Below are 14263 nucleotides of genomic sequence, written 5' to 3'. Positions count from 1 at the left end.
AATGGGCTTCACACATTGTACTCATTTGGGGAATCGAACCCAGGTCTTTGGCGTGATGAGCAAATGCTTCAACCTCTAGGCTACCCCACCTCCACCCTTAATGATTTGCTTCACTGAACAATTGGATGGCCACTTTAACCTATGGCTAGTCATTATTGATGATGCTTAAATAAGTGTACAAAGCAAGCAAGTCATGCTTATATGTTTAGTATGTATCGGTCCCTAGAGTCAAGTACCACTGGACCCCCTTTAATATCAAATGCTATTGATGACCCACTGGATGACACTCTGGTGTCTGTGTCCAGGTTTATTGTGTCGTGATGCTCCTCAGGAGCACTTGTCAAGACATGATCTTGTAACTGTAAGATAGCTTGTCACTGTTGTAAGATATTCACAGGAATATTTCAACATATTTTACATTACAATCAATGATCCTGTTATTTCATATGTTACCTGTAATTTATCAACAGTGCATTCTCTGAGAAGACTGCTGAATCAGCTTGTGTAGAAGACATGAGCCAGGAGACTGTCGATGCCCCCAACCTGCTGCCCACATCCACAGACTCCCCATTCACTGCTGTATCACCAACACCAGGACAGGTGGGTTCATGTATAGTGGCGACAGGTTCATTAAAATGAAGAGGGGACGGATGGGATTTGTCTAGTTTGACTGACAGTTGGGTTCATGTCTATCACGGGCGGGGACACCAGAAATGGGCTTAACACATAGTGGGGATATGTGGTTTCATACCAGTTACGGACAGGTGGGTTTGTGTTCATGGGGACAGGTGAGTTTGTGTCTATGGAGACAGGTGAGTTTGCGTCCATGGGGAAAGGTGAGTTTGCGTCCATGGGGACATGGGGAGTTGCATCCACAGGGACATGTGGCTTGATGTCCTGTGGTTTCATGTCTAGTAGCTCCAGGATTGACAATGTCCAGAGGTGATATCCGGGTGAAAGTATGACTTACACACAACCTCTGGTGTTTCTGCAATATGAGATGGTGTCTGTTGTAATGGTTATTGCTTGTCACACAGGGACAGGAGGCACCAGAAGGTTTGATGGCTAAGGCAACCTACCCCTGGAAGGCAAGACAGGACAACCACCTCACATTCAACAAAGATGATGTCATCACGGTCAAGGAGCAACAAGACATGTGGTGGCTGGGGGAGCTCAACGGAAAGGTGATGACCAAGATCTTGAAGTTTGTGAAAAATAACTTTATGTTATGTAATGACAGACAAATAGGAACATGTTATGTTATGTATCATTTTCTTCTCCAACTTCTAAAATATTTCTGAAATAATTTACTGTGTGTTTTCTTGGAACATTAGTCTTATATTGAATTGTCTTTCAGAGTGGATGGTTCCCTAAGGCATATGTGAAGCTTGTTAGTGTTGGCTCATCCAAAAATAGGTGAGTTACCACAATTATATAACTGTGAAATGTATTTCATTATATAGTACCATCATATGCCTAATTACACTGCAAGTGTGAATGTTGTTACCTCTCTTGTGGACAATCGTTAATGATCATCTGCCATAGTAACCTAGATATTTGTGACAGGCCATGTACCATACTTTATCTCAATGTATATTTTACAGCTCAGCAACACCAAGTCCATTCAGCACATTGGAGAGAAATGGAAGCGCTCGGTCTTCGCCAGCTCCTGAGAAAAAAGATGGAGGTAAGCGTGAAATAGAAACGCTCTACTGTGCTGCAGCAGTTTAATAGAGTCTGCAGTCTTTCAGATATTTTCATATTGATCAGTACTGGGCCTGGTCACAAGTTCCATAAGGTCATTTGTGATGTATGTTACATTAGGAAATCATACAGTACAGATTTCATTCATTTTGATGATATGTACAGCAGCATTAGGATTTATTGTTTGTTGTTCGTTGTTGTTGTACTTAGATCTTAGAATTATATGCTGTTTAGGATGCTTCACCAATAGAGCATTAAGGTCCATGCTCACTGGCTGGTCAGTAAGTTATCAGAAGTGACTTTCATAGGAGGGTTTGTCATGCCTTGACAGAGAGGGACATCAAATGACCGAAAATTAATGAGATTTAGGACCCCTTAAATTGTGGGTTTTCACATGGGAGGACTATACTGTTTGAAATAGTAAACTGAAATGAATAATACAGTGAAAGATCATATAGGTTAAGGAGATAATCACTCAGTCAAAGGTTAAGGTGCAAACAACTACGATGTGTGTTATGTGATGGAATTAGGTGTTATGTAATCATTTGATAATATGTGTTTCAGAATACTATGTTGCCATGTTCAGTTACACCTCCGATCAGGAGTCCGACCTGATATTTAACGAAGGTGACATGATCCTGGTGACCATTGTGGAGGGCGACTGGTGGTCAGGAAGTATTGGTGACAAGACAGGTGTCTTCCCTGCGAACTATGTCAAGAAGATGGACATACAGGTAGGGAAACCTCCCTTACTTGTAGGACATGATAGTATTCAGAGTCCAGTGACTAGAGAACAACTTAGGAAGCAGTACTCTATGCTTAGGCAGGCAACCTCACTCTGGGGGGGTGTTTTTCTAGAGAACTCAACATTTGTTCCCGCATCAGCAAACAACCATCACCTGGACGTCAGCCAGCTTATTCCCAATTTGTACCTAATTTTGATAACTGGCCTGTTAGATCTCATACTTGTTCATTCTGGGAAACTGCTTGTGTTTTTCTGATATGCTGGTATATTAGTATGTGTTAAACACTGTTGAAAACTTAAATCAAGAATCATTCCCTAGTTGTTCTTATATGTTACATTGTATACACCCACATACTAGGAGAAACAGCCTTTTTAATTAAGTTCATTACATGAGCTTCTATTTGACTTCAGTAAAAGGTTTTGACAAATGATACAGCTATTGCTGGTGTCATTGGTTATTATGAACTGTATCATATCAATGTTTATTATTGTACATGTAACTTTAAGAATCAGCATTATTGTAAAGTATTATAAGTTATGTGGTATGAATTGTAAATTACTGCATCTTAAGTTACACATCATACCATGCTACCTCTCCAACACACTACCCTGATTCCAATGTGGAATCATACCTGACAATTGAAGCAAGACACTCAAGTCCCACCATCAATCCATTCCTGACAAATATCTTTAGTCTTACCAAATTCACCGAGCATGGAAATGTAATGGCCTCCATCATGTGACCTGCCACCATGTGACTTGATGACGTGTACTTCCCATCAAGCAGCCTGCCATAACACAACTGGACAACCTTCCATCAAACTTCCTCACTTTGTGCCATCTCCAATCACGCAACCTCCCACCTGGAAGTCTCTGTTGTGCATGACGTCACTCTTCCACTTTCTTCTCAGAGGCCTTCTGTATTCCATTGTGAAGAGTATCATGTCACACCACTTTCACCTCAGATGTCCTCATTCCAGCACATCATGTCACACCACTTTCGCTTCCAATTTCCTCCTGATTCCATTGTGCACAACACAATGTCACGTCCACTTCCACCTCCGTTGCCTGAAGCCATTTCTGTTGTGAACCTTTGCATGCTGCACAGAATTTGTTAGATATCTGCACTTTCTTCAACATATTTGTTGTTTCAAGTATCTTTTTGCCGGTACCTTCCATGCCTCAACAGCCTTGAACCTTAGCTTACAGGTTGAGTGAGGGGAATAATGCTGTCTATTACATTTAGAACTTCATTCTTAGGGGTGATTCCGAGTAAGTTTAAATACCATTGGCAGGATTGGGTCAACTCAGCACACACCCAACTCAAAAACTGTGAAAGATATCTCCAACTTTGCAATCTCCCCCGTTTTAAACTCTCTTAGTCTACCATGATGCCGATTTCAGTCAGCTGAAGTAAGGCAATAGGCTGAATTGTAAGCATACATGGGTGGCGTGGAATATCTCAGACAGTGGTTCCTTGCACCTCTTGCACTTTTCCGTCTCAGATTTTGTTGTTGTGTTATGATTCTTCTGTTGGTATGTCTCTTCTGTTGCATGTTTGTGTGTTGGTGTTGTACAGCCCGACTGGGATGACACTCCGCCTCCACCTCTTCCACCAGACTACCCACCCTGTCCCACAACAGGGGGTGGGACAAGCACCACACAGTCAGACAGTCTCTTCACTGGGCTAGATCTCCAGTCTGGAAAGACAAGCACCACTCAGTCAGATAGCCTCTTCAGTGGGCTGGATTTCCAATCTGGAAGCACAAGCATGATGCAGTCAGATAATTTGTTTAGTGGAATGGACTTGCAGGCTGGCTTCACAAACACAACTCCAAACATAGAAGGACAGGATCAAAGTCTCGGAACAGGCATGGATTGGGGAATAAGTGGCCCTGAAGAGAAGTCTGGATTATCTGGTACAGCTGATCCATTTGCAGGCCTAGACTGGGGAGGTGGATCAACATCAGACCTTCCTGCTGGCCATGATGATGCAACTGATGAAACTCCTGCAATAAGTAGCGAGCCTGGCTTGTCGTCACTTCTGGACCCTCTAGGATCAGGAAGTGGTCTCCTCCCGACAGACACCTCTCTGAGACCAAGTGGCAGCAGCAATTCCCTGGACCTGTTGGCTGACTTAGACCCCATGTCCCCATCTCTTTCCCCAGCAGTTTCTCCTGCAATGAACATATCTAGCCAAGATGCTCCTGATCCATTTGGCGACATGTTGAATATACAAGAAACACCCTCCTTTGACTTAGCAAGCATGGAAGCTGACAGCCTGCCTCCCATACCAGTAGAACTGACAGACCCTGACATCTTGGAAACTGTGTCATTTAGTGGACCTGAAGAATATTGTGATGATGTGTACGAGGATGTTGCACAGACTGGTGCCAACACAGGGCCAAAGTCTCCAACACCTACTATCACTATCACTGACACAGAGGATGGGAAAACAACATTGATGAATCAATCAAACAAACCTCCACGTCCTCCTCCGGTACTTCATACATTCATTTCCACTTACACGTCCACAATATATATCTTATATGCTATGTAATCATATAAACCATACCAATCATATGTATATTTATCCATTTTACGATGATTCTTCATTTGTCTGAAGGCTTATGGTTAAGGCCAATACTCTGATTTATTTTCTAGCATCATATATAGATTCAGATTTATATTTCTGTATTAATCAATAATCCCTTCAGCATGAACACTTGTGTTTCTCAACATTTATGTTTTTAAGATTTTACTTGAACAAATATCTACAATTATAAAGTTACTTCTTCTTGGGTTTTCAGCCAGGACAGAAAATTGCCAAGAAACCAGGTAAACATCTTCTTCCACCTCTTCCTCCACATCTCCTGGTCCAATATCCCTCTTACCAAATATTGCCATATCTCTTCAAATAGCATGTAATATCCCATAGGCTTTACGTGATGAAGAGACATACTGATATAGTGTTAACTTAAGAGAGACTATGTCTCTGATATCTAATTCTTGAACAACTGGGAATTGGCAAAGATAATTCTCTACAACTCAGGAAAGCATCTTAGTTATTGACAATTTTTTTTCCAGAGATTGCAATTGTGATAGCACCCTACTTGGCTACTGGCAACGGCCAGCTGTCCCTGGAGACTGGCAATATGATCCAGGTGCGGCAGAAGAGTCCACGTGGCTGGTGGGAAGGAGAGTTACAGGTAGGATGACTACTTCAGTCGTGAATAGGCCATCCTTGAGGGATGTTGCCACTGAATTAGACATGTCACCACAGTAGTAGAGAGGTTGACACAGTAGTTGGGAGGTCACCTCAGTAGTTGGAAGGTCGCCACAGTAGAAGGGAGGTCGCCACAGTAGTTTTGAGGTTGCCACAGTAGAAAGGAGGTCACCTCAGTAGTTGGGAGGTCGCCACAGTAGAAGGGAGGCGACCTCAGTAGTTGGGAGGTTGCCACAGTAGAAGAGAGGTTACCTCAGTAGTTGGAAGGATGCCACAGTAGAAGGGAGGTGACCTCAGTAGTTGGGAGGTTGCCACAGTAGAAAGGAGGTCACCGTTGTAGTTGGGAGGTTGCCACAGTAGAAGGGAGGTCACCTCAGTAGTTTTAGAGTTTGCTGCAGTAGAAGGGAGGTCACCTCTGTAGTTGGGAAGTTGCCACAGTAGAATGGAGGTCACCTCAGTAGTTGGGAGGTTGCCACAGTAGAAGGGAGGTCACCTCAGTAGTTGGGAGGATGCCACAGTAGAAGGGAGGTCACCGCAGTAGTTTTGAGGTTGCCACAGTAGAAGGGAGGTCACCTCAGTTGTTGGGAGGTTGCCACAGTAGAAGGGAGGTCACCTCAGTAGTTTTGAGGTTGCCACAGTAGAAGAGGGAGGTCACCTCAGTAGTTGGGAGGTTGCCACAGTTGAAGGGAGGTCACCTCAGTAGTTTTAAGGTTGCCACAGTAGAAGGAAGGTTGCAACAGTAGTTGGGAGGTTGCCACAGTAGAAGAAAGGTTGCCTTAGTAGTTGGGAGGTTGCCACAGTAGTGCCACTGTAGAAGGGAGGTCACCTCAGTATATTGGAGGATGCCACAGTAGAAGAGAAGTTACCTCAGTAGTTTTAAGGTTGCCACAGTAGAAGGGAGGTTGCCACAGTAGAAGAAAGGTTGCCTTAGTAGTTGGGAGGTGACCACAGTAGTGCCACTGTAGAAGGGAGGTCACCTCAGTAGTAACGTGTGCATATGTGTGTGACTAAGATGTAAGGAATGTAATGTACGTTTGTGGGTGTGACAAAGACGTAACATGTATGCTGAGTGTGACTGAAAGATATGTACCTAGTTTAATGTGTACTTGTATTCACAGGCCAGAGGTCAGAAGAAGAAGATAGGCTGGTTCCCTGCTAACTATGTGAAGCTTTTGGGTTCCTCCAGTGCAAGATCTACACCAGACAGGCAGCCAATGTCTGTCACTCCAACACCTCAACTTTCAGTGGTAAGATGGGTTGACAGACAGTCGATTGACAGGCACTGAACTAGAAGGTTAATTAGGGTAACACCTACTGGTATAATGGAACAGTCCACAGTCTGTTGAGTAGAGTTGGGTGAGCCACAAACAGGTTCGTTACCGAGAACAGAACTTTGTTGTTCTCAAATTGTGTTTACTGTCAATTACTATATAAAAACAGGTTTGTCACTGAGAGGTTTGATGGTGTTTTTTGATTGAAACATATTTCATGCATTCAAGAAAAGGATTGGGCACAACTACGAAACACTCTCCCAATATTAGGATATGTACAACAGAAGTTAACTGAGAAACGACTGATTTTCAGTAATTGAGATACCTGCATTGCCATGTAAGATAATACCAATCAGTGTTCTAATTTTACCAATACTTTCTAAAGATTGTAACAGTGTATGACAATGTTTTCAATATGATGCCGCCAACTCCTGTTAGACGAGAAGGTTATGTCCAGATGTTTATAAATATCAACTGTGTTTATATTGCAGTAATCAAAATTCAAATTAATGTCTTTTCGGCCATCTTTCAAAATAAATAATATAGCTTCAGTATTTTGTTGTGTTTTGATTTAGACTATTCCATTATAATGTGTAGGTAACAGGTTGTAGTTGATCTGTTCATTGAACCATAAAAGTTGTTGTTTTAAGGCGTCTGCGAACTGCCTGTCTGCGTAGTGGGAGGACACTGTAAGATGTAGCTGACATTATATAATAAACAACAGTAGCTGTCCTCTCAGAATTATCTCCTCTGCAATTAAATCAGTGAACAATTAGAGTTTATATCTGGTAATAAGGATTTGCTGAAACTTGTATTGTGACTATTCCAGCAATCTACAACAGGAGGTGGAAGTCGGTCAGAGACCCCTCAGTCTACATCGAGCCAGTCATCACAACCAGCGCCTGCAGCTGTTCCTGCTACAGGTGTGTGTTCATTACTGGGTAACCCCCAGGATGAATAATCTGATGGAACTACAAATAACTACTGTAATCGTATATATTTTTGCGGGGTGCAATTTTCGCGGAAAGTTCACAAAAGGCCTGTACGCGCAGTTGTTTTTTCGCCCATTTCAAACACCTGAGTGATGGTATCCATCACAACGTTTTCACAACCGATAGACATGAATGATCAAAGCTAGCTGCCATAATTGAATCGTGTTTACTAAAACAATCAGAAAGAGGCGGGATTATACTTGTGTCAACATTGTGATTTGTGGCTGACATCGCTTCGCGTGATCGAACATACAAAAGAAGACCAAAGACGTCAAATTTGCAATTAAACATTGCTAGAAAAGACTATTAACCTATTCAGTTCTAGTTTGTTTTTGTTAGGCATTGCCTTATATGCAGGTATTAAGATTACTGTGTGTAATTGTCTCGTATACAGCGCCGGAAATAGCAGTCAGCTGCAGTGCACACGTTCCCCTACGGGTGATTTAGTTAAAACGTACCCGATAATATTCCGAGATGCAGTGATCTTAAAAAGATAGTATCCCAAACTATTGTTTTTTAAAGAGAAATATGTTCTAGTTTTGTGTCATTTTCATTGCAGGTTGTGCTCTATAAATGTAAAATATTTATAATCATAACTAAGGTTATGGCTTTTAGCCGGATAGTTTTTATGCATGGAACAATTTAACCTGTCACTGATGAGGTTTCGCGCGATCTCGCTATTTCCACTACAAAAGTCGTTTGTTGTCAACATGTGATCGTCCAGCTACACTAATTATGACTTTTGGCGAAACAAAATATGTATACGTATCCATTTACTGTCAACTACACTTCATTTCGAGACGTGAGTAGACGCAGTATGTAAGTGATTGCTGTGAAATAAGTACATTGTGTTGAGGAATTACCGGTAGGCGAACATCTGTGGACTTCTTGACATTGTTTGATCTCGTAATTTGTAAACATGGACCGGGAATAATTGCTTTGATGTTGTTATCTGAGAGAATAAACAAATTGCATGTTGTTCCTACTTGAGTATTTGTCATGACTTCACCATGAATATTTCGCTTGGTATGATTATTGGCGCACAATCTTTTTGCGCTAAAAGCGCGAAAATTAATCCCACGCGAAAATAACTACAATTACAGTATGCATTCCTTTAACATGAGGAGACTGCCCTGTTTTGAGGACAGGAAAGATGTGAATTTGGAAATGACAAACTTTCACTTTAATAAAACTTCAGGAAATAACTGTAAATTTAATCTAGATCAAGTGAAGGACTTAGTTTTCCATACAGCTTGAATCCATGATGTACTGTCAAATGTATGAAGCAATATTAACCCCTCCAGTTGGTTCTGTTGCAGCAGCAGAGCAGGTGATAGCTCTCTACGCTTATGCTGCTCAGAATGCTGATGAGCTTACATTCCAGAAGGAGGATGTGATTACAGTGTTGAACAAAGACAACCCTGACTGGTGGCAAGGAGAGCTTGATGGCAAGACAGGCGTGTTCCCTGCAAACTACGTCACCCCACACAGCACAGCATCATGTAAGTAACAGCTAGCAGTAAAAGTTTTTTGCGTGATGTTGCTGATAATGTGTATTTGTACCCAGACAGCATTTAGTGTTGCTCTTTCTGTCAAACACAAGTTTGACTGTCCCTGATTGTTTACAGGTTGCAGTGACATAGCTGGAATAGTGCTGATTGCTATCTTGAAAGATATTCACTCGCTGTTTGCGAGTCCCACCTTCACAAGATGGGACCACATGCCTTGGATGTTAATACATGTAGTACATGTCTTGCTTCATTTGCAGTTACTGTTGTGATGGTGATGAATAGTGCAAAATGTGAAATCTTTCAAAACTGGACACCTGACTTATCTGGAACAACAATATTCTGCTCAAAATTAACCTCAAATGAGGCAGTGAGGCAGTTTTGGCTGCAGTCTCTACTGCCATATATGTGATGCTGATGAATGGGATGTAATTTCGAATCTTTCCATACCTGTCTTCTTTGGATCCATATTTAGTCCAGATTATTGAGATTGCAGAAGGACATGAAGAAAAGAAATGGGAAAATATCATTGAAATAAGTTGTATATATTGTAGTCAATTCATGATTGTTATTGTACCCTAGTACAGACAACGTTTGTTAGAATCCAGTTTTGACTGATTCCAGGTTAATTTAGAACAGAATTACAATGTATGAAACCATTGTAATATTCAACATCAGTTACTTAAACCCCCCTAAACCGAATTTCTTCCTTTGATCATTAAGATCGTAAACTAGTGAATCTGCCAGACTTTCATGCTCAATGTTTAAGTCCTGTCAGTTGTGAGAGTGACTCTATTTAATCTGCTGCCTGTTCTTATCTACAGGATATGACATCGTTGTTGGTGCTGCCGAGTGAGAAGAGATTGTTTGAGCCAGTACATCCCCCTGGCCAGTCACAGATGCTCCCACTACACCCTGACACACCCCTACCTGGCCCCTCCCATCCACACCCACCCACCCACCTATCCTGTGTGACGCGTGGATATGCCCACCAACACCAGGGTGCTACCATATTTGCATACAAACCTGCAGAAAACTGCATAGTGTCTTCAAATGTGGACCATTTTATCATTCAGTTATTTTTTTCATTTTTAATTTCATTTTGAAACTAAAATCTGGTCCTATGTGAAGTAGTTTAGCTTTGGTGTTAATTAGGATAATATATATCAGGTAGAGAATCATTTGTGGCAATATTATCTGCAGTGTACTTAATCGTCAACTTTTGTCACAGTGTTTTCTTACCTGGTAGTTTTACAGTCTAACTCTAACAAGTGCATGGCATGCTGATAGCCGTATTGATAAACAAATTATGTATCTGTATAAACTTGAATATATTAATCTTACAAATCATTCAGTTTCTCATCAAATGACAGTGTAGTTGAGCATGCCCCTCCATGGTTTATCCCCTGCACAAAATTCATGCTTAAATTGTCTCCCCTCCAGTGTGAAACATCACACAACTGCATGTTTTGATGCCCATGCTTATTTAAAGGAAACACAGTTTAAAAACTTGCTGATTGTACACCAATTAATGACTTTGCAACATGTTTGAAATGGGCACTTTGGAATTCCTATAGTATGCAATGAATGGACTGTAGTGCGAAACGTAGACATCAGTTGTTGCCATGATGTTGTTGCTCTTGATGAAGCTTACTACACCAGTGTGCATGCTGCCGGGGTAGTACCTATGTTACAATTAACACCAAGACTTACTCACATATAGCTCGTGGCATGATGAACCAAATATGCAAATATGGTGTCACATCACTTTCTACGCATTGTGATTGGTAATATGCAGGTGACAGATGCAGCTCAGTCGTCGCCACCGGCAACGCAGGAGTGGGGTCTCCACACAGCACTAGTACTGGCTCAAACAATCACTTCTTGGCAAAACTTGGTAGTTAAAATTAAACATTTTACCTTTCTTTCTACTCCTTTCCTTCCTTGTTATATATTTTGACCGCTTTGGGTGTGCCATGATTTTAAGAGTTCATCTCCTCTACTGTAGCTTCATCCTCACAAGCATATTACCAAATTCCCCGCTGTACTTAAAGAGCAATCATTTGACTGTGCTTCATCAGCGATCACTTTATTGCCCTTAATGGCCACAGGCCAGATGTACACAGATGATCAAGGATGTGACCATTGTTCGAAAGCTGCTAGGTTTACACATGTAAAATAACTAGTAATATTTCCATGAGACTACCACTTTTATCATTAGGTCGAAATGTTTTTCTAACTTGTGAAAATGAACATAATATCTAACCATGACTATCAGAGATCGACTTGACATTACTAAATTGGCACGAGTATTATCATGTTTAATGGTTGTCTCATCTATATTGCTGGTAGGCATTACTGAAATTTGTAGGATTACTTATATACATGACAGAAGTTTATTGTTTCAGAATTAGGGCTGCAACGATTTTACCCAGACCTCGATTCGATTTGATTTTCAATATTGGACCCTCAATTCGATCATTTCATTTCCAATTCAATTCTTCATACATGTTAAAACATCTGATTTCATTTAACTCTCAGAGTTTATTAAAGAAAACATATCACACTGAAAACTTTTTCCAAGATTTGACTAGTAAAACATGAAAGTAAATGATGTAACCTTTTCCAAATAAATAAAATATGATGTTTAAACACTGAACAGCACTCAAATATCGAATCGAAATAGTGATAATGATTATTGAAAATCGAATCTAAGGTGTCAAATTTGATTTTCGATGAATCGAACCTAATCGTTGCATCCCTATTCAAAATGATAACTTTTACCTGATAGCTCCTGAATCATCCTAGACAGCATCCTGGTCACCTCTGTGTTTGTCTCGTCAAGTGGAGGTTGATAATGTCATCATATGTCAATCAAAATGTTCTTCTGTATGTATATATGTAGCCATGCTATAATCTGTGTATACGGATGTAGGGTGTTTGTATTCATAATAATTAGTCTGTGAATGGCATTTTATAATGGTGCTTATTGCTTAGCTGAGCACTGGTGATACAATGGCGTCAAGATCACAGCTTGTAGATACATAGTGGTGATTGTTCTATAGACATAATCTCAGTTCAATCATATTGTCTTACTATTTTGTCTAGAGTATGTGTGAGTTCCAAACTGTGAATGTGTATTTCATCTGAAACCAGTTTCTAGGATCAAAATGGTCATTGAGTACATGTGAGATGAAATCAAGTATAGATGTCAAACTGTTTGTGATCGATCTCCAATACTGTGACCATGGTAACTAGTTTGTATATTATTGAAATTTTCAGTGTAAAACCAATGAGATTTGTCTGTATGAAGACAAGATAGTTCTCACCAAAAACCATAATATGAACAAGATTGTGTATAGGTTTTAATTATGCTTCATCTTAGTTCTGTGTTTTTTTACTGATTTAATACTCACGGGTTTTTGTGCATATCAGCATAGAATAGACAAATGGCTCAGTGATCCTGCTTGTATATGGTATGACCTTCACAAAACACAATACAATCTCCATGTATTTCCCTACATTTTATACAGTACACAATTTAGGTGTATTGCCCATCTTGATATGCGCAATATGTATGTATTTCCCTACGTGTTTTTTAATTAGCCTGAATCCTAAATGTTGTAGTGTAATAGTAAATATTTATATGACAGCAGGTAACCATGGTTACCAGTGCTCTCTGTTGACCAGCCTGATTACATTGAATGTGCTGTGGAAACATTTCTACATGTTCCTGGTGCACGGAAAACGAATAATTTTCCTCAGCAATTAATCTGAAGTGTGACAAGACATGGGCCATTTAGCAAACACAAGAGATTCTGGCTCACATAAACCATACCGTCAGCACAATGTAGATTGCTTTTGATTAGTGGGGGAGTGTCTGTTTCTCTTGTGTGTGTTACGGATCCCTCGCCTTTGGCGTCTGAACAAGGGGAGTTCCACTTCTGGTATGCAACATGATGACAATACTGAGATAGTTTAATAGCTTGTGAGTAGTAGCATGTAGCTTTCTATGGCACCGACCATTCCATATTCTTGGGGAGGCCTGGCTATTTTAAAATATTTAGTATTTATTTGTTCCAGAAAATACTGTGAAAAAACACATCTTGTCTCAGGTTTTGATATATGCAGTTGTTTGCTGGATGTGCTGAATGTACAGAATAGAATGTCACTGGCTTCATCTATGGACAAAAATTGTATGTCTTCAAACAGTGACCTAAAAGTATTCTTTCTTAAATAAAATCAGTCTCAAGGCAGAAATCTATGTAGAATAGTTCACTATCTAAATTCAGCCCTAAGTCTGGCAGGGTTCATCTAGAAATGATGCCATTTGCTGCAAGGCATGTTGGTTGTTTTAGGTGACTTACACTTGATAACCAGCGCTATAGAGATGAAGAGGCTTTAATGCGGTTTTCTCTAGTAAATGTAATGTTGAAATGCATCTGAATTTAAGAAAATCATTATTATTATTCTTAAATCACAATTTTGAACAATATCTGTATTTCACAATTTTCTTGACAAGGGCACTTAATTTAGAATCCTTGATAAATCCCTGCAAGAGTATTAAATGGTCGGTCCAAGTTCTGATGAAATATAGATGGATAGAGTCTGAAGAGCAATTCTGTGCAGAGATTGGACTGTGCCTTGTGAACCAGTAGTCACAGCTTGCAGTAGACTGAGCACAGGATGATGGAGCACGTAGAGCTGAGTGTAGTAACAGTGCACACATTGAAGCTGGGACTTCTAGTTCAGAAAATACTGTTGTCATTCAAGCAGAAGTGGTTAGTAACATTTTATAGTATGATTAGTTGGGTACA

The 14263-nt window shown here is 40.4% G+C and overlaps 1 protein-coding gene across 1 annotated transcript in view; it reads left to right on the top strand.

Annotated features, from left to right (window-relative positions):
• The window catches only part of LOC124281756 (intersectin-1-like), an 80957-nt gene that overhangs the window by 41389 nt on the left and 25305 nt on the right, over positions 1 to 14263 (top strand). The window contains 11 exon segments of the mRNA XM_046717729.1: positions 471 to 600; positions 1038 to 1184; positions 1358 to 1416; positions 1605 to 1687; positions 2269 to 2438; positions 4029 to 4949; positions 5260 to 5287; positions 5537 to 5658; positions 6794 to 6922; positions 7776 to 7869; positions 9258 to 9440. Coding sequence (XP_046573685.1) covers positions 471 to 600; positions 1038 to 1184; positions 1358 to 1416; positions 1605 to 1687; positions 2269 to 2438; positions 4029 to 4949; positions 5260 to 5287; positions 5537 to 5658; positions 6794 to 6922; positions 7776 to 7869; positions 9258 to 9440 — 2066 coding nt within the window.

The sequence above is a fragment of the Haliotis rubra genome, unplaced genomic scaffold, assembly GCF_003918875.1.
Source record: "Haliotis rubra isolate DU_JTF1 unplaced genomic scaffold, ASM391887v1 Scf289, whole genome shotgun sequence".
Lineage (NCBI taxonomy): Eukaryota > Metazoa > Mollusca > Gastropoda > Lepetellida > Haliotidae > Haliotis > Haliotis rubra.
The sequence above is the reverse complement of the archived record's forward strand: the minus strand, read 5'-3'. Positions and strand labels throughout refer to the sequence as shown.